We start from the raw sequence: 27,714 nt of genomic DNA on the forward strand, positions 1-27,714 counted from the left end.
GAAATGAAATCAAGATTGAAATTAAGGATTTTTTTGGTTGCTATTTTTTCATTAATGTTTACCCCTTTAACTCCCCAATTGGTAGTTACAGTCATCTCATCGCTGCAACTCCTGTACGGACTTAGGAGGCAAGGGTCGAGAGCCATGCGTCCTCCGAAACACGAACCAACCAAGCCGCACTGCTTCTTGACACAATGCCCACTTAACCTGGAAGCCAGCCACACCAATGTGTCGGAGGAAACACTGTACACCTGGCGACCGTGTCAGCGTGCATATGCCCGGCCCTCCAGGAATCGCTAGAGCGTGATGGGACAAGGACATCTCTGCCGGCCAAACCCTCCTCTAACCCGGACAATGCTGGGCCAATTGTACGCTGCCCCATGGGTCTCCCGGTTGTGGGCTGCGACAGAGCCTGGACTTGAACTAGGATCTCTAGTTGCACAGATAGCAACTGCGATGCAGTGCCTTAGACCACTGCGCCACTCGGGAGGCAAGATGTAACTATTTGGCCTGAATGCCAAGGGTCACGTCTGGAGGAAACCAGGCATGGCAGTAATACGGCATGGCAGTAATACGGTCACCATAAAATCCATAGGTAGAGCTCTTTTAGGTTCTAACAGTATACAGATGATAGGTGACCTTTTCTGTCCAATGAACAGGCCTTAAATTCAGCAAAAGTCACTTCAAATGGACGATATGGCACTACTCAAAACAAGTTTGGAATATTGTATTGGTACGGGCATTGTGCGTGTGTATACAGTGCCTTGCGAAAGTATTCGGCCCCCTTGAATTTTGCGACCTTTTGCCACATTTCAGGCTTCAAACATAAAGATATAAAACTGTATTTTTTGTGAAGAATCAACAACAAGTGGGACACAATCATGAAGTGGAACGACATTTATTGGATATTTCAAACTTTTTTAACAAATCAAAAACTGAGAAATTGGGCGTGCAAAATTATTCAGCCCCCTTAAGTTAATACTTTGTGGCGCCACCTTTTGCTGCGATTACAGCTGTAAGTCGCTTGGGGTATGTCTCTATCAGTTTTGCACATCGAGAGACTGACATTTTTTCCCATTCCTCCTTGCAAAACAGCTCGAGCTCAGTGAGGTTGGATGGAGAGCATTTGTGAACAGCAGTTTTCAGTTCTTTCCACAGATTCTCGATTGGATTCAGGTCTGGACTTTGACTTGGCCATTCTAACACCTGGATATGTTTATTTTTGAACCATTCCATTGTAGATTTTGCTTTATGCTTTGGATCATTGTCTTGTTGGAAGACAAATCTCCGTCCCAGTCTCAGGTCTTTTGCAGACTCCATCAGGTTTTCTTCCAGAATGGTCCTGTATTTGGCTCCATCCATCTTCCCATCAATTTGAACCATCTTCCCTGTCCCTGCTGAAGAAAAGCAGGCCCAAACCATGATGCTGCCACCACCATGTTTGACAGTGGGGATGGTGTGTTCAGGGTGATGAGCTGTGTTGCTTTTACGCCAAACATAACGTTTTGCATTGTTGCCAAAAAGTTCAATTTTGGTTTCATCTGACCAGAGCACCTTCTTCCACATGTTTGGTGTGTCTCCCAGCTGGCTTGTGGCAAACTTTAAACAACACTTTTTATGGATATCTTTAAGAAATGGCTTTGTTCTTGCCACTCTTCCATAAAGGCCAGATTTGTGCAATATACGACTGATTGTTGTCCTATGGACAGAGTCTCCCACCTCAGCTGTAGATCTCTGCAGTTCATCCAGAGTGATCATGGGCCTCTTGGCTGCGTCTCTGATCAGTCTTCTCCTTGTATGAGCTGAAAGTTTAGAGGGACGGCCAGGTCTTGGTAGATTTGCAGTGGTCTGATACTCCTTCCATTTCAATATTATCGCTTGCACAGTGCTCCTTGGGATGTTTAAAGCTTGGGAAATCTTTTTGTATCCAAATCCGGCTTTAAACTTCTTCACAACAGTATCTCAGACCTGCCTGGTGTGTTCCTTGTTCTTCATGATACTCTCTGCGCTTTTAACGGACCTCTGAGACTATCACAGTGCAGGTGCATTTATACGGAGACTTGATTACACACAGGTGGATTGTATTTATCATCATTAGTCATTTAGGTCAACATTGGATCATTCAGAGATCCTCACTGAACTTCTGGAGAGAGTTTGCTGCACTGAAAGTAAAGGGGCTGAATAATTTTGCACGCCCAATTTTTCAGTTTTTGATTTGTTAAAAAAGTTTGAAATATCCAATAAATGTCATTCCACTTCATGATTGTGTCCCACTTGTTGTTGATTCTTCACAAAAACAGACAGTTTTATATCTTTATGTTTGAAGCCTGAAATGTGGCAAAAGGCCGCAAAGTTCAAGGGGGCCGAATACTTTCGCAAGGCACTGTATCTGCATTGACTCACCATGTTACGTGTGGTTCCACATCCTCTGTGTGTGTGTGTGTTCGTGCGCACACATGTGTGTGTGTATCTGCAATGACTCACCATGGTACGTGCGATTCCACATCCTCTTGGTGACGGTGTCCCCTCGCGGCCGGCCCCCTGCCTCTGTCATGGTCTCATTCAGGGCCTGAGAGTAAAGCATCACGCCGTCATAGAATCCTCCTGCTATCAGGTTCATCTAGTTGAGAGAATGCCAAGGGAGTGCAAAGTTGTCATCAAGGCAAAGTGTGGCTATTTGAAGAATCTCAAATATAAGATGTATTTTGACACTTTTTTTGGTGACTACACGATTCCATGTGTGTTATTTCATAGTTTTGATGTCTTCACTATTATTCTACAATGTAGAAAATATTAAAACTAATGTAAAAACCCATGAATGAGTAGTGTTCTAAAACTTTTGAGTGGTAGTGTATACAGATAAATAAATACATACAAATGAAATGGAAGGCATTTGAACCAACTCTGGCACAAAGAGAAGATTCAAGTGTGAGACAGGCCTACACAATATATAAGTGCCATTTGCCATATAGGAGCTAAAGATTTTTTATAATTGAATTATAAGTCACCATTTTTCTTTTATTCCAGGCTTTATCAAAAAATTCCACAAATGGAAATACACAATGGACAAAAAAACATTGCCGTTTTTCCTCATCGCTCAGCCACATAATGCCAGGGTAAATCTGGTGGATTTTCTAGAATAAGGACAAGCATATATCGTGGTAGAAAAGGGAATAAAACTCATTTCAGCCTCTATTTATTTGAGGTCACAATGTTGTTGTTTTTTTTTTACCTTTATTTAACTAGGCAAGTCAGTTAAGAACAAATTCTTATTTTCAATGACAGCCTAGGAACAGTGGGTTAACTGCCTTGTTCAGGGGAAGAACGACAGATTTTTACCTGTCAGCTCGGGGATTCAATATTGTAACCTTTCGGTTACAAGTTCAACGCTCTAACCAATAGCTACATAATCTTTCCTCTTCTATTTCACCATTATACCAACCTGTTTCAACGCCCATCAGCAATTTCCCTGATTTTACCTGTGCACATAGCGATATCTTCCTTTTAGGTAGGTTATACATAATATATCTCCCACATATACACTACATGACCAAAAGTATGTGGACACCTGCTCGTCAAACATCTCATTCTAAAATCATGGGCACTAATATGGAGTTGGTCCCCCTTTCGCTGCTATAACAGCCTCCACTCTTCTGGGAAGGCAAGATGTTGCAGGGACTTGCTTCCATTCAGCCACAAGAGCATTAGTGAGGTCGGCATGGATGTTGGGTGATTAGGCCTGGCTCGCAGTCTGCGCTCCAATTCATCCCAAAGGTGTACGATGGGGTTGAAGTCAGGGCTCTGTGCAGGCCAGTCAAGTTCTTCCACACCGATCTCGACAAACCATTTCTCGCTTTGTGCATGGGGGTATTGTCATTCTGAAACAAGAAAGGCCTTCCCCAAACTGTTGCCACAAAGTTGGAAGCACATAATTGTCTAGAATGTCATTGTATGCTGTAGCAATAAGATTTCCCTTTACTGGAACTAAAGGGCCCTGATAAACAGCCCCAGACCATTATTCCTCATCCACCAAACTTTACAGTTGGCACTATGCATTGGGGCAGGTAGCGTTCTCCTGGCATTCACCAAACCCAGAATTGTCCGTCAGACTGCCAGATGGTGAAGCTTGAGTCATCATTCCAGAGAACGCGTTTTCACTGCTTCAGAGTCCAATGGCAGCAAGCTTCACACCACTCCAGCCGAATCCACAAATTTGAAGGGATGTCCACATAATTTTGTATATACAGTGTATTTACATGTTTGTGTGTGAGAGTGTGTGTGAGTGAGTCAAACACACGCCTGCATGTGAGTCTGTGTTCGTAGAGGTCAAGCTGAAATAGGGATTTCCTGAACCTGAATGTAACTGTGTAACTATAACTATTATAGAATGCTTAGCACAGGCTCATAAGTCCTTTATTTGTTTGTGTTAGAGACCAGACTAGGAGTTGGGATTTACACGTGTGGCCAAACTGGCCATATATCCACATCACTCAGACATGGAGAAACAGATTATATTCCCCTGTGGTTAGAACTGTCTAACCTCCCACTGTGGACATGGGACATCTGGAGAAGCCCTGCAAATTAACCTTGAGAGATGCTTCAAATGGTCCACTGGAATATCCTCTGAGTACCTTCCAATCTTTCAGTGAATCATCATTCATGCAACAACAAAAGAAATTGGGAAAACAATATCATTTTTCATTTCTCAGAGAAAGAGATTTTGTTCAACAAGCAATATTTTTTGTTCCTAAAAAGATAGGGGTCAAATTTATTGCCAACCCTGTTTTCAATACCTTTCAATACCTCACATTGCGAGGAAAACGGCACTGAACGTTTTTCTAACATGTTTTATGAGAATGGAGAACCATTCCTCCATACAGAATATTTCCAGATCCTTGATATCCTTCATCTGCACTTATGGACTACCTTCTTCAGTTCATAGGTTTTTGGCTAAAATGTCCTGGTACTTGGTAGAGTTAATGATGCCGTTGACCCTAACAAGGGCACCAGGACCAGTGGAAGCAAAATAGCCCCATAACATCAAAGATCCACCACCATATTTTACAGTTGTTCCTTTTCTGCTTATGCATCATTAGTTCGACGTCAAACCCACCACTGGTATGAATTCTTTTTGTATTACATGTTAAACTAAATCTATTCCTTTTGGCAAGTGTATTTGTGTAAAAATAATATCATAAAAAAAAACATTTGGATCATACAAAGGCTTAGGTTGTCCAAAACAGTGGCCAGGTGGATTCATTCAAGTCTTGTTCCAAATTTTGTTGCGTTACAGCCTGAATTCAAAATGCATTAAATGTATATTTTTTCTCACCCATCTACACACAATATCCCATAATGACAAAGTGAAAACATGTTTTAGAAATGTTTGCAAATTAAAAGAAAATGAAATACAGAAATCTCATTTACATAAGTATTCACACTCCTGAGTCAATACATATTGCAAATCACCTTTGGCAGCGATTACAGCTGTGAGTTGTTTTGAGTAAGTCTCTAACAGCATTGCACACCCGGATTGCACAATATTTGCCCATTATTCTTTAAGCTCTGTCAAATCCTTTATTGACCGGGCTTTCCGGTCTAAGGCACTGCATCGCAGTGCTTGAGGTGTCACTACAGCTCCGGGTTCGGTCCTGGCTGTGACTGGGAGTCCCATAGGGTGGTGCACAATTGGCCCACCGTCATCTGGGTTAGGGGAGGGTTTGGCTGGGGCAATTTACTTGGCTCATTGTTCTTCTATCGACTCCTTATGGTGGGCCAGGTGCCTGCAGGCTGACTTCGGTTGTCAGTTGGAACAGTGCTTCCTCCGACAGGTGGGTGTTAAGGAGTGTGGTGTGGCAGGTCATGTTTCAGAGGATGCAAGACTCGACCTTTGCCTCTCCTAAGCCAATTGGGGAGTTGCAGTGATGAAACAAGATAGTAATTGGGGAGAAAAAGGGGGTACATTTTTTTTTATTGATCATTGCTAGAAAGCCATTTTCAAGTCTTACCATAGATTTTCAAGCCGATTTAAGTCAAAACTGTAACGAAGCCTTTCAGGAACATTCAATATTGTCTTGGTAAGCAACTTCAGTGTATATTTGGGTTATTGTCCTGCTGAAAGGTGCATTTGTCTCCCAGTGTCTGTTGAAAAGCAGACTGAGCCATGTTGTCCTATATATGTGCTTAGCAGGCAAAATAAGTACATTTGTATTGTAAAAAACTCCCTAGTCCCTGCCAGTGACAAGCATATCCATAACATGATGCAGCCACCATCATGCTTGAAAATATGAAGAGTGGTACTCAGTTATGTGTTGAGTTGGATTTGCCCTAAACATACCGCTTTGTATCCATGACAAAGTTAATTTCTTTGCCACATTTTTTGCAGTTTTACTTTAGTGCCTCAGTGTTTTCCTATCACAGCCATTAAACTCTAACTGTTTTAAAGTCACCATTGGCCTCATGGTGAAATCCCTGAGCGGTTTCCTTCCTCTCAGGCAACTGAGGAAAGACGTCGGTATTTTTGTAGTGACAGGGTGTATTGATACACCATCCAAAGTCTAATTAATAACATCACCATGCTCAAAGGGATATTCCATGTCTGCTTTTTAAAATATTTTACCCATCTACCAATAAAAGCCCTTCATTGCGAGGCATTGAAAAACCGTGCTGGTTTTTGTGGTTGAATCTGTTCTTGAAATTCACTGCTCGGCTGAGGGACCTTCACAGATAATTGTATGTGTGGGGTACAATCAAGGTAAGACCCAAGTGCGGACCGTGTGAAGTAACAATGTTTATTGCAACCACAGGGACAGGCAAATGACAGGTCAAGGCAGGCAGGGGTCGATAATCCAGAGTAGTGGGACCAAGGTACAGGACGGCAGGCAGGCTCAGGGTCAGAGACAGGCAGTGGTCAGGCGAGCGGGTACAGGGTCAGGACAGGCAAAGGTCAAAAACCATGAGGACGAGAAAAAGAGAGACTAGGGAAACGCTGGAGCTGGTACAAAAAACGCTGGTTGACTTGACAAACAAGACAAACTGGCAACAGACAGACAGAAAACACAGGTATAAATACCCAGGGGAAAAGCAGGGGAAGATGGGTGACACCTGGAGGGGGGTGGAGAAAAGCACAAGGACAGGTGAAACAGATCAGGGCGTGACAGGTAAAGAGACGAGGTAGCCGTACATTTCTTTTACTGAATTAGTAAAATTGTCTAAAAACAAAATTCCACTTTGAAATTATGGGGTATTGTGTGTAGGCCAGTGAAACAAAATGTCTATTGATTTTAAATTCAGGCTGTAACACAACAAAATGTGGGGAAAGTAAAATGTGGAAAGAGCTGAACAGAGAGATATCAGAGTAGCAGACATTGTTCATTGGCAAAAGATAGACTGACAGACGGACGGACAGACAGACAGACAAAAGCCCAATTCATGTTAGAAAAGGCAAGTATTGTCCTGGTGGGTCGCAGACCAAAGTGACGGCAACGCAGACTAAATTAAGGGCATGTTGGTCACAGTGGAGTGGCACAGAAGAGTGTCTGCGATCCAACAGGACAAAATTTGTCTTTTCTAACCTAGATTTGGCTTAAAGCTGCAATATGTAACTTTTTGGATGACCCAACTAAATTCACATAGAAATGTGAGTTATAGATTTGTCATTCTGGTTGAAAGCAAGTCTAAGACACGATAGATCTGGTCCATGTGCACTATTTTTATGCTTCCCGTTATTACGTTTTGTTTTTGCGTATTTTACTTTCGATTTTGTACACCAGCGTCAAACAGCTGAAAATACAATATGTTTGGTTATTTCAACGCGGTTTTGATGGTACAATGATTGTCTACACATTGCTTGTTTTGTCACATACACTGAAATTAGGCAAACTATTCTAATTTTAGCAATCAGGAAATGGCGGAGCGATTTCTTTATATTGCACCTTAAAGGGCCCATTGTGATTTCCCTGTGTTTTATATATACTTCCACACTATGAGGTTGGAATTATACTGTGAAATTGTGAAAATTATGATAATGCCCTTTTATTGTAAGAGCTGTTTGAAAAGACTGAATGTTTTGGTGGAATGGAGTTTTGGCCTGTCTGGCGACATCACGGTAAATTGGTTAATAGACCAATAAGAAAGAGAGTTCCAAACCTCTCTTCCAATAACAGCTAGTTTTCACCTCCCCACTCAGACCACTCCCAGACAATTCTAGCAACATTCTTGCTTGAGAAATTGCTCTTTGCAAAGAAGCTATGTTTGCTTCTTTTTGTCCATTTGAATTGAAAACAATCACTGTAAGGTACTTCATTGTTACCCAGAAAGGATTTGACATTGAGATAAAAACGGCTCCATTGGACCTTTAACAGGCAGACAGACAGACAGACACAAGTACTTGAGCTTGTCCCTGAGCGAACAACCGTCCCCACAGACCATCTCTCACTGGCTCTAACAAAGGTAGAGCCACCCACACCTCTCGTTCAGCACTTTAGCAGGCGCCACCCAGGGACGTTCAGTACAAATTTAAGCTCTCTTACAGAGGACACCCCTGAATATTAGCCAGGTAGCTCCATACACCCACACTCCCCGTTAGCCACACAGTCACTCTACCACATACAATTCAAACAAAATAACAGCATTGAAATACCTTTTTTTCCATAACTTTTTTATAACCCCCTTTTTCTCCCCAATTTTGTGATATCCAATTACTATCTTGTCTCATCACTGCAACTCCCCAACAGGCTCGGGAGAGGCAAAGGTCAAGTCATGCATCCTCCGAAACATGACCCTCCAAACCACACTCCTCAAAACCTCTTAAGGATCCCGCCCCTTTTTTCCCCCAAATTTCACCTAAAATGACATACCCAAATCTAACTGCCTGTAACTCTGGACCTGAAGCAATATGCATATTATTATTTTTTTTTCTTTCACCTTTATTTAACCAGGTAGGCTAGTTGAGAACAAGTTCTCATTTGCAACTGCGACCTGGCCATGATAAAGCAAAGCAGTTCGACACATACAACAACACGGAGTTACACATGGAATAAACAAACATACAATCAATAATACAGTAGAAACATCTATATACAGCATGTGAAAATGAGGTAGGATAAGAGAGGTAAGGCTGGATTTTTGAAAGTAGAAGTTCGAATTGTTTGGGTACAGACCTGGAAATTAAGACAGAACTCTGTAGGCTATCTCTGCAGTAGATTGCAATACCGCCCGCTTCGGCAGTTCTATCTTGTCGGAAAATGTTATAGCTAGGGATGGAAACTTCAGGGTTTTTGGTGGACTTCTTAAGCCAGGATTCAGACACGGCTAGGACATCCGGGTTGGCAGAGTGTGCTAAAGCAGTGAATAAAACAAACTTAGGGAGGAGGCTTCTAATGTTAACATGCATGAAAGCAAGGTTTTTTTACGGTTACAGAAGTCAACAAATGAGAGCACCTGGGGAGTAGGAGTGGAGCTAGGCACTGCAGGGCCTGGATTAACCTCTACATCACCAGAGGAACAGAGGAGGATTCTTGATACCATTTGAAAATAAACACTTTGAAGTTTGTGGAAATGTGAAATGAATGTAGGAGAATATAACACATTAGATCTGGTAAAAGATAATACAAAGCAAAAACCATTCGTTTTTTTGTATTTGTTTTGTACCATCCTCTTTGAAATGCAAGAGAAAGGCCATATTGTATTATTCCAGCCCAGGTGCAATTTTGATTGCAGTGTACGTGCAAAGTTTTGGACTGATCCAATGAACCATTGGATGTAAGACTGCCCAAATGTTCCTAATTTATGTTTATTAATAACTTTTCAAGTTCATAACTATGCACTCTCCTCAAACAATATCATGGTATACTTTCACTGTAATAGCTACTGTACATTGGACAGTGCAGTTAGATGAACAAGAATTTAAACTTTCTGCCAATATCAGATACATCTATGTCCTGGGAAATGATGTTACTTACAACCTCATGCTAATCGCATTAGCCTACGTTAGCTCAACTGTCCCGGCAGGGGACCCACTGATCCTGTAGAGGTCACCTGCCTGCTTAACCCGGAAGACAGCCGCACCAATGTGTCGGAGGAAACACTGTTCAACTGACAACCGAAGTCAGCGGAGTCACTAGAGTGTAATGAGGGCCAATTGTGCACCGCCCTATGGGACTTCCGGTCACGGCCGGATTGGGACTGAACCTGGGTTCGGTTTGAACTTGGGCGGCCAAGCATTTATATACCTTGACATGGTTTCACACTATGAATGTCTCACAATTTGTGTAATCGACCAAATTTTCATAGAGGCATTTTAATTTGTGTATTTAGGTGAAACTTGTCTACCGCATAAATGCAATGTGATCTAAAGATGCATGGAACTGTTTTCACGAGCTGACAAATCCACATAGATGTTTTGCCTGAACTATAGCCCCTGTCTCATAGTGTAATAAGTGGGGCTGCCCAAGTACACTGTGCAATAATGGCTGCCATTTCTACATTAGGGTCCGTGTTGCTATGACAATCAGTATATCAGCAAATTTTCCCAAGTGCCTAATGGGAGGAAAAGCATTACTTTCTACCTTCCCTGGACTGCTGCTGCACTAATTAGTGACTGGCTTTCTAGCTTCCTAACTGAGGTGCCATTGATTGGGCTGAGACTAGAGACACTGGAGTGTGTCACACAGCCCTGTCACTCGAATTAGCTTAGCCCAGCTGTGGCTATAAAGCAATGGTTTGTTATTTTCCATAAACAATATGATGCCGCAGACCTAAAAGACCCGTAATCTTCCCAAGAGGAGATATGTAACTTTACAGGCTCTATTTGATGGATAAATCCCTGTTTGCAGTATAAAAACTGTGGCATAACTTCAACCATCGAAAGCAAGGTTTGTGTGGAAAATATACACTCCAGCAAGCCCAATAATCCACTTAGAAAACAGGGTAACGGCACAGTTGTAAAAGATATCGTGACACCTTGCAATCATGACGCAATACGCGCCTGCACATGCAGACCGTACTTGCTACAAAGTTACAGAAAGCTAAACCAACAACCACACAAACTGAAATTGGATACATTGTAAACACAGGTCCAACAAGGAAAACACATAGCTTGCTAGCATCAATTTGTTTTTCCAGAGACTTACTTTTTGGAGCATCTGATGACCTACCTAACGTGGTGTGATGAACATATAGTTCTCCGGTCCCCTCCGCCGCTATGCTGTCAAATCCTTCCACATGTTTCTAGTTTAATCCAGCTGTTTACAGCTACTGATATTTTTTTATTCAGTTGTCATATTGTCAGGTTTGCTAGCTACAAACTATTTAGCTAGCTTCTACCCTAGTGTTTGTTATGCAATGTGATCCCCTCGCAATTAACAGTCAGTGTCAACGAGTGTCCTGATGGGAAGGCAAACTTTTCTAGTTATGCCAGAGAAAATCAGCATTATCAGCTCATTGTTATGGATGTATTGAAAGGAATGTCAATAGAAAACAGTGTAAACAAATACAAATGCAGCTACTTTGCTGTTATTCTGGCTGCAGAGGCCTTGACTGCCTTGACTGTAGCCGTAGCTAGTCAGCTAGCTAGCAAGCAAGGGACAACAGTCTAATAAAATAGTAATTTTACTTGACAATCGTACTTAGGGATTATACAAAAAGTGCAAGGAAATGACAATTTCTAGATGTCCCACAGCGATTGCTGACTGACTTGAAAATGTTGGAATTGAAGTGTAATACGTACACTTAAAATTTGATAATTGCATACCGGTAAACAGGTTTCCTAAATCTGAACATTGAGAACCTGCAAATGTCATGTGGTTAAGGTAATTCTATACTAGCAAATCCAAACGGAGCCAGATGGAAAAACGCCAGAATGTTCATTCTCTACATTCTTACAAAAACGGGTTCCAAATGGGTTATTCGTCTGTCCCCATAGCAGAATCCTTTTTTGTTCTAGGTAGAATAATAATAATATTTTTGGTAGAAGGGTTCTACATGGAACTCAAAATGGTTCTACCTAGTTCTAGAGAGCACCTTTTTTTCTAAGAGTTCAGATTCAAAGCATAGAAGGGTAAAAACTATTTCAATCTTCACCTTTAATCAATCTTCACCTTGTGTCGGCCATCACTCTGTTGACTACAATACAGTGTAAACAACCTGACACACATCACATTGTAGAACATCCCTATTGGCAAAGATTGAACCCAGCCTTTGTTTTTTTTACCATGAGATCCATTAGGACTGAGGAGAAATTATGAAAATTCTACAAGCTCTTGTCCCAGCAGCATTTGAAAGGTCATGCATTGTGAAGGCAGATAGAGGTGGTACAGTTTGGGCCCACATCAGTAACTGTGAGCCAGCAGATAAGCAGCAAGAGGCGATGCCATTTCTGTCGGTCTACGAGTCTACCTGTGAATTTATCGGTGTGTTTGTACATCTAATAAAACAACTTTTTTTGTCTATTTAATTCTGCCTGTGGGTCTGAAGGAGGTACAATCCTTTCCAACGTTGGATGTTCTTGAGTGTCCATCCTATGTATAAGAAAGGCACCCTCTTTGTCTCTACCAATCTCCTGCCAACATCATATACAGTTTTACTTTTACTGTCTTATTTCTACCTTATTTCTATTCTGGTATCACCCTGCCTGTCAATCAATTTATCAATCAATCAACCAACAAGCAAGCAACCAATTGGCCATCCTCACTTACCAGCGAGTCTTCTACGGTGAAGTTGAACATGTTCATGGCGTCCGTCTTCAGGTTGGAAACAAACTCCTTGTACTCTGGGTTCTGTGGCTCTTTGTAGGTCAGGATCTTCACACTCTGTCAGGATAGATGAATGACAACCAGTCAGAAAAACGCAAAAGCATAACACACAACATACAGATTATACCATACACATTGCCATAGTCTCATGTTACAGACGGCACAAACACTCATCAACTCCTGCGTCTCATTTTAATTAGAGGTTCACAGCGAAGATGTGAAACCTATTGTTATTCTTAGATTAAAAAAAAAATAAAAATCCTGGACATGTTCAAATAACTCTAACCTTTTTTCTAAATTGGCACACATACACTAGAGCCCATGACTTGGTCAAAAAGAATGCCACCCACAGATGCACAATCGAGAGCATCCTGTCGGGCTGTATCACCGCCTGGTACGGCAACTGCTCACAACTGTAAGGCTCTCCAGAGGGTAGTGAGGTCTGCACAACGCATCACCGGGGGCAAACTACCTGCCCTCCAGGACACCTACACCACCCGATGCCACAGGAAGGCCATAAAGATCATCAAGGACATCAACCACCCGAGCCACTGCCTGTTCACCCTGCTATCATCCAGAAGACGAGGTCAGTACAGGTGCATCAAAGCAGGGACCGAGAGACTGAAAAACAGCTTCTATCTCAATGCCTTCAGACTGTTAAACAGCCACCACTAACATTGAGTGGCTGCTGCCAACATACTGACTCAACTCCAGCCACTTTAATAATGGAAAAATGTATGTAAAAAATGTATCACTAGCCACTTTAAACAATGTCACTTAATATAATGTTTACATACCCTACATTACTCATCTCATATGTATATACTGTACTCGATACCATCTACTGCATCTTGCCTATGCTGTTCTATACCATCACTCATTCATATATCTTTATGTACATATTCTTCATCCCTTTACACTTGTGTGTATAAGGTAGTTGTTGTGAAATTGTTAGGTTAGATTACTCCTTGGTTATTACTGCATTGTCGGAACTAGAAGCACAAGCATTTCGCTACACTCGCATTAACATCTACCAATTTGTGTATGTGACAAATACAATTTGATTTGATGTGGCGCTGTAATAAGCAGGCTCAATTATTTTATTTTTATTTATTTAACCTTAACTAGGCAAGTCTGTTCAGAACAAATTCTTATTTACAATGACGGCCTGCCCCGGCCAAACCCGGACGACACTGGGCCAATTGTGTGCCGCCCTATAGGACTCCCAATCATGGCCGGATGGGATACAACCAGGGAATGTAGTGACGGCTCTTGAAATGAGATGCTGTACCTTAGACCGCTGCGCCACTCGGGAGGCCAGAGCCCATATTGACCGAGAAACTTGAAATGTTGTATGTAGGTGTCTTTCCTCATGCTGAAGAAATTTGTCTCAAGGACACATAAGGTCCGTCAGGATAAATTTTCCTCCATCTTGGAAATTTTGGAAAACTTTTGAAAAATGTATTCTCATTAACCATACATCTCTCAACTTTGTTTGAGTTAAGGGATTGGTTAAGAGATGCTTGAGGTATTGATGAATCAGGAAATCAGACTTTGCATGCCCATTTAAATCATTTGTAAATCCACTCCTTTGTAAATCCACTTCACACTTGAAACTTTTTAGGGGCATCCTTTGCTCATTGTGCTCTAGCAACTCCTTGTGACAGGGCCGCGCACCTGCAAGCTGACTTCAGTTGTCAGTCGAACTGTGTGTCCTTCCGACACATTGGTGCGGCTGACTTCTGGGTTAAGCGAGCATTGCAATAAGAAGTAGGCGCCCAGGTGGGTCATGTTTTGGAGGATGCGTGACTTGACCCTTGCAGAGATGAGCCAAGGGATCTAATTCAGGGAGAAAACTGGGTATGCTTCTGGCAATACCATACCAGTGTGATAAGTACTGGGACGGGAGACCGCCTGGGAATACCAGGTGCCGTAAGCAAAAAATTAAATAATTGACATTATCGATCATAGTCTGCTGCCGGAAAAACGTATGTGTTATGGCTTTACACCCCCTGCTATATTGTGGATAAAGAGTTACCTGCTAAACAGAACACAGAGGGTGTTCTTTAATGGAAGCCTCTCCAACATAATCCAGGGAGAATCAGGAATTCCCCAGGGCAGCTGTCTAGGCCCCTTACTTTTTTCAATCCTTAGTAACGACACGCCACTGGCTTTGAGTGAAGCTCAACACTATATATGTCAGCTACTACAGAGTCTGAAATGACTGTAACATTTAACAAAGAGCTGCAGTTAGTTTCAGAGTGGGCGGCAAGGAATAAGTTAGTCCCAAATATTTCTACAACTAAAAGCATTGTATTTGGGACAAATCATTCAAAAAAACCTAAACCTAAACGAAATATTGTAATAAATCATGTGGAAATTGAGCAAGTTGAGGTGACCAAACTGCTTGGCGTAACCCTGGATTGTAAACTGTCGTGGTCAAAACATATTGATACAACAGTAGCTAAGATGGGGAGAAGTCTGTCCATAATAAAGCGCTGCTCTACCTTCTTAAAAGCACTTATCAACAAGGCAGGTCCTACAGGCCCTAGTTTAGTCACACCTGGACTACTGTTCAGTCGTGTGGTCAGATGTCACAAAAAGGGACTTAGGAAAATTTCAATTGGCTCAGAACAGGTCAGCACGGCTGGCCCTTGGATGTACATAGAGAGCTAACATGAATAATATGGATGTCAATCTCTCCTGGCTCAAAGTGGAGGAGAGATTGACTTCATCACTACTTGTATTTGTGAGAGGTGAGAGGTGACATGTTGAATGCACCGAGCTGAAATACTGACACACAGCTCGGACACTCATGCATACCCCACAAGACATGCCACCAGAGGTCTCTTCACAGTCCCGAATTCCAGAACAGACTATGAAAGGCGCACAGTACTACATAGAGCCATTACTACATGGAACTCTATTCCACATCAAGTAACTGATGCAAGCAGTAAAATGTGATTAAAAAAACATATAAAAATACACCTTATGGAACAGCGGGGACTGTGAAGCAAAACTAACATTGGCACACACTCATGCATACACACACACAATGACATACGCACTATACACACATGTACACATTGATTTTGTATTGTAGATATGTAGTAGTGGTGGAGTAGGGGCCTGAGGGCACACAGTGTGTTTGTGAAATCTGTAAATGTTTTGTAAAATTATATAACTGCCTTAATTTTGCTGGACACCAGGAAGAGCAGAAAATGGGGATCCATAATAAATACAAAATACAAACGTGGCCACACTATACCAGTAGATGCATATCAGCACATAAGCTAATATGCTTAAATATTCTCAAAATACTTCAAAATTCTTCTACTCGTGAACCATAAGACCAAATAACACCAAATGTGGAATGTAAGTCCATGGCACATGTCTTAGTTTAGTTTTAAAAAAGGGATTGGTCAAAAGGTGGCTGAGTTATTGACAAATCAAAAATCTGATTTGAAACCACTGTAAATCCACTCCACAGTGGCTTATGAGCTTGTCATTGCTATCATATACATCTCTAAGATGAACCACACTGAATTTGGTATTGATATCTCGAAAAACAAGGAAACTATAAACAACTAATTCCTTGCATATGTAACGCCAATGCTCAAAATAATCTTCTCCTCATGAACCATGGTCAGTTTCACTCCATATTTTGTATTTAGACTTATGATTGCACTTTTTTTTTATTTAGATTTTTTATTTCAACTTTATTTAACCAGGAAGGTCAGTTGAGAACCAGTTCTCATTAACAACTGTGACCTGGCCAAGATGGATGGAAAGGCACACACTTGTCTGTACAAGGTCCCACAGTTGAAAATACATGTCAGAGCAAAAACCAAGCCATGAGGTCGAAGGAATTGTCCGTAGATCTCAGAGACAGGATCTGGAGAAGGGTACCAAAACATTTCTGCAGCATTGCAGGTCCCCAAGAACACAGTGGACTCCATCAATCTAAAATGGAAGAAGTTTGGAACCCCCAAGACTTTCTTAGAGCTGGCCGCCCAGCCAAACTCAGCAATCATAGAGAAGGGCCTTGGTCAGGGAGGTGACCAAGAACCCAATGGTCACTCTGACAGAGCTCCAGAGTGCCTCTGTGGAGATGGGAGAACTTTCCAGAAGGACAACCATTTCTGCAGCACTCCACCAATCTCCACCAATCAGCCACTGAGGAGTGGCTTCCAAAAGGCACATGCCAGTCTGCTTGGAGTTTGCCAAAATGCACTTAAAGTACTCTCAGACCATGAAAAACAAGATTCTCTGGTCTGATGAAACCAATATTGAAGTCTTTGGCCTGAATGCCAAGCGTCACCTCTGAAGGAAGCCCATCACCATCCCTACAATGAAGCATGGTGGTGGCAGAATCGTGCTGTGTACAGGTGTACCAAGCTTACAGTGTCATACCCAAGAAGACTCGAAGCTGTAATTGCTGCCAAAAATGCTTCAACAAACTATTGAGTAAAAGGTCTGAATACTTATGTAAATGTAATATTTCAGATTTTTTTTAAATACTTTTGCAAACATTACTAAAAACATGCTTTTGCGTTGTCATTTTGCGGTATTGTGTGTAGATTAATGAGGGGGAAAAAACAATTTAATCAATTTTAGAATAAGGTTGTTACGTAACAAAATGTGGAAAAAATCAAGGGATCCGAATACTGTTTTCAATTTCCAAACAATCAGTGTCTGAAATAAGACCATTACCAACCAGGAATACCTGGTGCACTGAAAAATTTGAATAACAGGAGACTGGTGTTTGGGGACAGAAAACCAATTTCAACACATCATTGGCACATTGGCCCAATGCTGTACTCAAGATAGCGTCTGTGACATCGGCAGATGGGACTTGTAAAATTTGAATTAAATCTAAATAGCATAATAATTGTGTTCATCAAAGTCTGTGTGTTTAAGAGAGACTTCTGGGCCGCGTCTCAATCAACTGCTTCCGCCGGTGTCTGTAAAAATGACTGGAGATGAATAGGTTCTTTCCACATCATAAGAGTATGTGTCAATCCACATATTTTTTTAGATATATAAATCTGAGCTTTCTATATCTGTCAGATAAAGGATACATACTTCAAAACACTTCCTTTTGATTTATTTTTTGACTATCTGTTTTGCCACGTATGAATGTGTCATTCAATGCGTTTCTAAATATATTTTTCTGACACAGTTGAAGTCGGAAGTTTACATACACCTTAGCCAAACACATTTAAACTCAGTTTTTCACAATTCCTGACATTTAACCCCAATAAAAATTCCCTGTCTTAGGTCAGTTAGGATCACCACTTTATTTTAAGAATGTGAAATGTCAGAATAATAGTAGAGAGAATGATTTATTTCAGCTTTAATTTCCTTCATCACATTCCTCAGTCAGAAGTTAACATACAATCAATTAGTATTTGGTAGCATTGCCTTTAAATTGTTTAACTTGGGTCAAACGTTTCAGGTAGCTTTCCACAAACTTCGCATAATAAGTTTAGTGTATTTTGGCCCATTCCTCCTGACAGAGCTGGTGTAACTGAGTCAGGTTTGTAGGCCTCATTGCTCGCACACGCTTTTTCAAGTCTGCACACACATTTTCTATAGGATTGAGGTCAGGGCTTTGTGATGGCCACTCCAATACCTTGACTTTGTTGTCCTTAAGCCATTTTGCCACAACTTTGGAAGTATGCTTGAGGTCATTGTCCATTTGGAAGACCCATTTGCGACCAAGCTTTAACTTCCTCACTGATGTCTTGAGATGTTGCTTCAATATATCCACATAATTTTCTTCCCTCATGATGCCATCTATTTTGTGAAGTGCATCAGTCCCTCCTACAGCAAAGCACCCCCACAACATGATGCTGCCATCCCCGTGCTTCACGGTTGGGATGGTGTTCTTCGGCTTGCAAGCCTCCCTCTTTTTCCTCCAAACAAAACGATGGTCATTATGGCCAAACAGTTCTATTTCTGTTTCATCAGACCAGAGGACATTTCTCCAAAAAGTACCTCTTTTTGACCCCATCTTTGACCCCATGTGCAACTGCAAACCGTAGTCTGGCTTTTTTTATGGCAGTTTTGGAGCAGTGGCTTCTTCCTTGCTGAGCGGCCTTTCAGGTTATGTCGATATAGGTCTCGTTTTATTGTGGATATAGATACTTTTGTACCCCTTTTCCTCCAGCATCTTCACACGGTCCTTTGCTGTTGTTCTGGGATTGATTTGCACTTTTCGCACCAAAGTACGTTCATCTCTAGGAGACAGAACGTGTCTCCTTCCTGAGCGGTATGATGGCTGCGTGGTCCCATGGTGTTTATACTTGCGTACTATTGTTTTGTGCAGATGAACGTGGTACCTTCAGGCGTTTGGAAATTGCTCCCAAAGATGACCCAGACTTGTGGAGGTCTGGTTCATCCTTTTTTCTGAGGTCTTCTCTGATTTCTTTTGATTTTCCCATTATGTCAAGCAAAGAGGCACTGAGTTTGAGGGTAGGCCTTGAAATACATCCACAGGTACACCTCCAATTGACTTAAATCATGTCAATTTGCCAATCAGAAGCTTCTAAAGCCATGACATAAATTTCTGGAATTTTCCAAGCTGTTTAAAGGCACAGTCAACTTAGTGTATGTAAACTTCTGACGCACTGGAATTGTGATACAGTGAATTATAAGTGAAATAATCTGTCTGTTTACAATTGTTGGAAAAATTACTTGTGTCATGCACAAAGTAGATGTCCTAACCGACTTGCCAAAACTATAGTTTGTTAACAAGAGACTCCAACCTAATACCTTGACTACACTGCTCGAGTCGCGTGCGCGAGCATTGCAAAATAAATTTAGGAATCTATGTTATTCAATTATTCCACCCACACTGCTCGCGCACGTCAATGGGCGTCTGCGTTGCCAAGGGCTAAAATAGAATTAATTCCTATTGCTGACGCAGATCGTGCTGCAAGTCCTGCCTCTCCCATTTCCTCATTGGTTTATAGAAGCAGGTACCCACGTGCCATCTCCTCATTGGTTATACCCATGTGGGTGATTGAAAGACAAACTGTTGCCGGTTGTCGTGGTAATATTATGTAAGTTTACATGCCAATCACCATATAAGTTAAATGATGAAAATGCCTGGAAGGAGGAGAGATGACTAGAAATGATTCGGTTGACCATTTTTATGTGTGGATTAATTGTCGGAGAAGAGGACCTTGTGCATTTCAGGTAAAATAACAACCTAATGTTTATATCCCAGGACAAATTAGCTAGCAACAGCAAGATAGCTAAATAGGACAAATTAGCAAGCAAGTGCAAGCTAACTAGCTAAATTGCCATAAATGTTTAATGCTTTTTGACCTGTCCCCAAATGAATGTAATTGGTTCAGAGTTTGTTTTGATATTTTAACTGGCGTGTCGTGATCGCATTTGGTGTAGGGGGACAAAATACATTTATGCACGATGGCGCACGATGGTGCAAGCGCGCAGCCGGTTTGGGTTCCGTGTAGGTGTATGTAAACTTCCGACTTCAACTGTGCCTACAGGGGTCCTAAAATTCCAAATCAAATATCTAAATGGCCCATGGTATTGTATGACCATCTTGCCTGACGAGTCAAACTGAATTCTTCCACAGCTCTATGTTTGCTACATTCTTCAGACTGCCGTCGTTGAAACCTTTTGTGATGACGTCAAAATGAGGGGTGCTGTACAAAAACAAAGTCATCAGTGATTGGATCATCTCTAACCAATCAGAGTATCAAAGCCAATGACGAATTCTCAAATGCCGTATACCCCACCTGTGTTTTAAAAAAGACTAGGCAAGTCAGTTAAGAACAAATTACAATGATGGCCTACACCGGCCAAACCTGGACGACGTTGGGCCAATTGTGAGCCGCCGTATGGGACTCCCAATCACGGCCGGTTGTGATGCAGCCTGGATTCGAGTGCCTTAGACCACTGCGCCACTTGGGAGCTCCAAGAAAGGGAAAGGGAAGGAGGATACCTAGTCAGTTGAACAACAATGTATTCAACTGAAATGTGTCTTCCGCATTTAACCCAACCCCTCTGAATCAGAGAGGTGCGGGAGGTTGCCTTAATCAACATCCACGTCTTCGGCGCTTGGGGAACAGTGGGTTAACTGCCTTGCTCAGACCGAACCAGTGTTGTTTTTTCTCATATCATTCTCTCAGGCAGTCTGTATAATTTGGTTGATGACAAGTCAGACTGCAAGTGAACATGCATCAAACTGTTGCGTGATGATGAAATGAGTGTTCAGTCATGATGAAATGAGTGTTCAGTCATGATGAAATGAGTGGATGTTAAAATCCCAAATGGAAAATATTTACACAAGAAGCAATCTAATATCACACAGTCAAACTCTCAGTCGTTTAGTAAGTTCGCCATTCTGCGATTCTCACTCATCCAGCCACTCGGGTCATGTGACAGTGTTGATGCCCATTCGGTGTTCTTTTTTTCTCCCACATTCTGTGTTCTTTTTTTCCCCCCACATTCCATCATCTGAAATAGCTAATAGTGAGGCAAAATCCCATACGATTAGCATAACTCCTTCCCTCTGTTTCCCTACCGCAGACTCATCATCCTTTTCTTTTTTCCCCCTGTCTTTCTGTATGTTCAGTGCATTCACTCTTTCTTCGTGACATGCTGCCTTCTTTCACTTTTCCAATCTACTTTATTTTTCCATTTCCTTGCTCGCTCTTCTTATTGTATTGTAGACGTTACAACAATAGTGAATGACGCAAGAGGAGGCGGCAATCAGTATTTAAAAAAAACTGAACTGAACATACTGACCAAGTAATTAAACATGGCTTTACACATTTAGGCAAGAGATAATCTATAATACTCATGGCGTGAGTCATGTTCTACCTATGTAATACATAGGAATGTATGACAAATGGGCTCTGTGCTACATGTGACACTTTTAAGAGGAGGAGCCCGATCTTCCACGAGCTTGTGAGTAAAAACATGGCTGTAATTTAAGAATGTGGCGATATTGGTCAGATATTGGCCTGCATTCTGTAAAAACTCAAGGATCTAAAAATCATACCAAACTTTATGCTGCACACTCTTAGAAAAAAGGGTTCCCAGAGGGTTCTTCGGCTGTTCCCATAGGAGAACCCTTTTGGGTTTCAGTTAGAGCCCTTTTTGGTTCCAGGTAGAACCCTTTTGGGTTCCAGGTAGAACCCTCTATGGAAAGGAACCTGGAACCAACAAGGGTTCTCCGATGGGGACAGCTGAATAGCCCTTTTAGGTTCCAGATAGCACCTTTTTTCTAAGAGTGTACGTAGAAGGTGTAGCACACACAAAGCTCTAGACTTTATTTGTGAAGGAGTGAGATACATTTGATTTACAGTACAGACTAATGTACATGGCTAATTAGGGTTAGAAAACATGCGGACAGCGCTGTACACAGCTAGAGGTGCACGTTTTTTCCCCACTATTGTGTTCCAGCTTGCATCTATTTAAAATGTCCGCCAGAGGGACAAACTTGACATAACTTCCATTCACTGTGCAAGTTTGTTTTGTCAAATGGTTTAGTATGCTGGGAAAATGGATTAGCTTGGCTTAACTGACCATAATACCAAGTGGTAACTGGCCGTAACATTGTAGGTGTGGTTGTAGTTTTGCTGTCTGGGTACTGTCATCAAGACAAGTCATCTGCATGCTAAACACACTATATTTCTCATACAGTGTTACTGTGTATTGGGAGATATAATCAGACATATTCAGCTGTAGCATGTTTTTGGCATAGTCATATTTTCCTCATTCCTTTGTCTCATCCATTCCTCTCTTGAAAAAAAAAGGTACATAGAGTACATTGCCTTCAGAAAGTATTCATACCCCTTGATTTATTCCACATTATGTTGTGTTACAGCCTGAATTCAAAATGGAGTAAACTGATTTGTATTCTCACCAATCTACACACAATACCCAATAATGACAAAGTGAAAACATGTTTACAGACATTTTTGCAAATGTATCCCAAATGAAATACAGTATTATCTAATTTACCTAAGTATTCTCACCCCTGAGTCAATACTTTGTAGAAGCACATTTGGCAGTGATTACAGCTTTGAGTCTTTCTGGGTAAATCTCTTTTGCACACCTGGATTGTGTAAAATTTGCACATGATTATTTTCTGTTAAATTGTTTGGTTATCATTTCTAGACAACCATTTTCAAGTCTTGCAATAGATTTTCAACAATATTTAGGACAAAATTGTAACTGGGCCACTCAAGAAGATTCAATGTCTTCTTGGTAAGCAACTCCAGTGTAGATTTGGCCTTGTGTTTTAGGTTATTGTCCTGCTGAAAGGTGGATTAATCACCCAGTGTCTGGTGGAAAACAGACTGAACCAGGTTTTCCCCTAGGATTTGCCTGTGCTTAGTTCCATTCCGTTTCTTTTTACCCTGAAAAACTCCACAGTCCTTAATGATTACAAGCATACCCATAGTGTCATGTCGTGTGTGTAGGTGGGAAGTCAGGCGCAGGAGAATCAAACTTGGTATAATGGAGTAGTTTAATAACGTAAAACAAACTCCAAAACCAAAGTACATAATAAAATAAACGTGGGTACAAGAACCCGTCACACACCAGTCCATAAATCACGATCACAACAATAAACAATCTCTGACAAGGACATGAGGGTAAACAGAGGGTTAAATACACAACAATAAATGAATGGGATTGGAACCAGGTGTGTAGGAAGACAAGACAAAACCAATGGAAAATGAAACATGGATCAATGATGGCTAGAAGACCGGTGACGTCGACTGTCGAGCACCGCCCGAACAAGGAGAGGCATCGACTTCGGCAGAAGTCGTGACACATAACATGATGCAGCCACCACTATGTTTGAAAATATGGAGAATGGTACTCAGTAATGTGTTGTATTGGATTTGCCCCAAACATAACACTTTACATTCAGGACAAATGTGAATTACTTTACCACATTGTTTGCAGTATTACTTTAGTGACTTGTTGCTAACAGGATACATGTTTTGGAAATGTTTTATTCTGTACAGGCTTCCTTCTTTTCACTCTGTCAATTAGGTTAGTATTGTGGAGTACCTAACTCTTTAACTGTTTTAAAGTAACCATTGGCATAATGGTGAACAACTGAGTTAGGAAGGACACCCCGTATCTTTGTAGTGACTAGGTGTAATGATACAACATCTAAAGTGAAATGAATAACTTCACCATGCTCAAAGGAATATTCAAGGTCTGCTTTATTATTTTACACAGAACAAAAATAAAAACTGTGTGTTGGTCCCATGTTTCATTAGCTGAAATAAAATATCCCAGAAATGTTCCATACGCACAAAAAGCTTATTTCTCTCAAATGTTGTGCACAAATTTGTTTACATCCATGTTAGTGACTATTTCTCTTTTGCCAAGATAATCCATCCACCTTACAAGTGTGGCATATCATTCCTATTGATTAAACAGCATGATCATTACTCAAGTGCACCTTGTGCTGGGGACAATAAAAGGCCATGCTAAAATGTGCAGTTTTGTCACACAAAATAATGCCACAGATGTCTCAAGTTTTGAGGGAGTGTGCAATTGGCATGCTGACTGCCGGAGTGTCCACCTGAGCTGTTGCCAGAGAATGGAATGTTAATTTCTCTATCATAAACCACCGCCAATGTCCTTTTATAGTATTTGGCAGTACGTCTAACCGGCCTCACAACCGTATGACGTCGTGTGGGTGAACGGTTTGCTGATGTCAACTTTGTGAACAGAGTGCCCCATGGTGGCGGTGGGGTTATGGTATGGGCAAGCACAAGCTATGGACAATGAATACAATTGCATTTTATCGATGGCAAGTTCAATGCACAGAGATACCGTGTCGAGATCCTGAGGCCCACTGTCGTGCCATTCATCTGACGCCATGGAATGCATTCCATTCTACCTCATGAAGCTGGTTAAGATAATGCCAAGAGCGTGCAAAGCTGTCATCAAGGCAAAGGGGGGTTACTTAGAAGAATCTCAAACGCAAAATATATTTTAATTTGTTTAACACTTTTTTGGTTACTACATGATTCCATATGTGTCATTTCATAATTTTGATGTCTTCACTATTACTCTACAATGTAGATAATAGTAAAATAAAGAAAAACCCTTGAATGAGTAGGTGTGTCTAAACTTTTGACTGGTACTGTATATTTAATCCATTTAAAATTCAGGCTGTAACACAACAAAATGTGGAAAAAGTCAAGGGGTATGAATACTTTCGTATTGCACCGTATATCACAGAAAAACCTTGCCATTTTTTGGCAAACACTCCAATTTTTCACCGGGTTAATGCGATTTCCTTGAAATTCCGATGAAACTTCTTGTTTCACAACCTTATCAAAATAATGTAACATGAATCTCTTATTACCTACAGATACAGCTGCATGATTTAACACTTTTTTTCTTATCTCTTGCTCAGTCATCACTCATTTACCCTCCCTCCCATCATAATATCACTCATAACTACAGTACCCCACTAAATCCCTCTCCTATATCCTCTACTCATTCTACCCCCCTTCCATTCCTCTTTTTTAGGCTACCTGGTAAAAAAAACTCTCATCCGCCTTCATACCAGTCGTATATTACTCATAACTACAGCATAATAATAAATCAGATTTTTATTGCGCTTTTCCCAGACCCAAAGACGCAGTCCCCACTAAATCCCTCTCCCATACCCCTTACTCATTCTCTCCCTCCCTTCGTTCCTACAGACCTCCCTCATTCCTCTCTGTCATCCCCCTCTCACCCTGAAGGCCTTCTTGGCGGCGTGGTCGTCTGAGTCTCCTCTGTACCAGGGCCTAGCGGGCTGCTTCCTCAGGCTGTGGCCGAACAGGTCAATGAAGAAGAAGGCATAGTCCTCCGGGGGCAGGCCTTCCCTCCAGAACTGTACCATCAGCCTCCGGAAAGTGTCCCATGAGCAGCACATGTACACCACTGAAGAAAAAGTAGAAGAAGAAGAATGTATCAATGACATGTACAGTATATCAGTGGAATGTACCACTGTATGCTACTGTTTGTGTGCCACAGTGTAATTTACCAATGTGCTACTGTTTGTGTACCACAGTGGAATGTACCAATGTGCTACTGTTTGAGTGCCCCTACAGAGGGTGGACAGAAAACAATAAGGGGAATTGGCTAGTACTGTTAATGGGCAATGCAGGTGCAACACTAAGGAAAAAGGACATAGGTGAAAGACTAACAACCACTGCACTGCAACCTGTTCTCAGAGCATTTCCTATTCTGTACGTAAATCCAAAACACTACATGTAGTATACGTTATGTTTCGTATCGTAGGCATTCATTTGTGGGTGTCCATCGACCAATTCCTATATGTTATGAATTACAATTTCTATTATATGTTAGGAACTTGCGAAACATACTATACAGTGAGTTCAGAAAGTATTCAGATACCTTTAATTCTTCCACATTTTGTTACTTTTCAGCCTTATTCTGAAATGGATTTAAAAAAAACATCTCATCAATCTACACACAATACACCTTAATGACAAAACAGGTTCTTGGAAATGTTAGCAAATTGATAACAAATAATTAACAGAAATACCATATTCAGACCCTTTGCTATGAGACTTGAAATTGAGCTCAAGTGCATCCTTTTATTAAAATTCTACAAAGTTACAGAAAAAATGACTGTCATGACGTTGCCCTCTTTGGGTACAGCAAGCCCATCCCCCTCTCCCTGTCTCCTACACTCAGGCTGCTGCGACCTCAGGTCGTAAATTCCTGGAGGAGATTATCTCCTCATGGCCTCAGTATAGAGAGAAAATGAAGTTTTCATAGAGAACAAAGGAATTTATTCCACCTCACAGAACTTGAGGTCCGAACAACATTTATGTTCTGGAGAAGGTATAAAAGACTGGTGAAGAATCCAGCTACAAACTGGTCCTTTTGGTATAATTTTGTGAAACTCATGAGACAATATGGACACATTACCATAACGCTGTTTATAGAATAGCCTCAGTTATGAGGATTGCATCTAATTGCTGTACAGGATGAATGAGGAAAGATTAAACTATTTTGGAAATTATGGGATGCTGTGTAAAGATGTAATGTGAGAGAATTATATTTCTTAAGTTTCACTTAAGTCACTGGCACGCTCCCATGAACACAGCCAGGACTTGGCGTCATGAGACAGCTTTTTCTGCTCTTCCGAGTAAAACCCCCACCTTGAGAATTTCTTAACAGACCATGTTTCTCTCAATTACGAGAGGACAAAGGTTGCAGACCAGCTTACCTCGATAACGAGAGGGCCAAGGTTTGAGACGATTGCTGAATCTTTTAACCATCCCACGTGGTTAAACTCTTAGACTATCGATACCGACAGAATAAGAACAAGTCTTTGATATTAATTACTAGTCTGCAGCTAGGAATTCGCTATCATTGAACGCGAAGACCGACAACCGCCGAAACATCGATTCTATAACGACATGAATGAATGTCACTCTGAACTACCCATTCTAACTACGACAGAGAGCGAGAGCGAGACGGACAACTCTCCAACAGAAATGAACTTTTCAACAGAGATCCCGACGACACACTGAGCATAAATATATATATTGATTGCAATTGTTCCCAAATGAGTGAGCGTTCATGTGCAAAGGATTAGCATTTCAATTGTTATAATTATCAACTCTGTAGTGACTTCTCAGGTGACTAGTGTGCTGTTGCAGAAAATAAATAGGTCCATGTTAAAAAAGAAAGAGGGGTGCCCTTTTTTAATGAGCATCTGACCCCCCCATAGGTCTGTGCACGGCCCTGCACTAGATATACAACTAACCACTAGAACTGTGCCTCTGCTTTAGCCATTTTATTTGCCTCCCTGTTGTACCGTCTATCTGTCTCAGCATCTTCTCTGCTGTCACTCTGTGCTTCGTCTTGTTCTGCCTGTCTGCTTAAGCCTTATAAGTTATAAAAGCCAAGCTAATGTCTTAGG

The 27,714-nt window shown here is 41.3% G+C and overlaps 1 protein-coding gene across 1 annotated transcript in view; it reads right to left on the reverse strand.

The window, feature by feature from the left end:
• LOC110496297 (atrial natriuretic peptide receptor 1) overlaps positions 1-27,714 on the reverse strand; it is a 125,218-nt gene that overhangs the window by 52,036 nt on the left and 45,468 nt on the right. The window contains exons 3-5 of the mRNA XM_090208717.1: positions 25,510-25,697; positions 12,696-12,809; positions 2,485-2,620 (exon numbers count right to left, since the gene is read on the reverse strand). Of these exons, the coding sequence (XP_090064843.1) occupies positions 2,485-2,620; positions 12,696-12,809; positions 25,510-25,697 (438 nt within the window). The remainder of the gene's footprint in view (positions 1-2,484; positions 2,621-12,695; positions 12,810-25,509; positions 25,698-27,714) is intronic.

The sequence above is a fragment of the Oncorhynchus mykiss genome, chromosome 18 (assembly GCF_057628025.1).
Source record: "Oncorhynchus mykiss isolate SJ-2025 chromosome 18, ASM5762802v1, whole genome shotgun sequence".
In the NCBI taxonomy this organism is placed as follows: domain Eukaryota; kingdom Metazoa; phylum Chordata; class Actinopteri; order Salmoniformes; family Salmonidae; genus Oncorhynchus; species Oncorhynchus mykiss.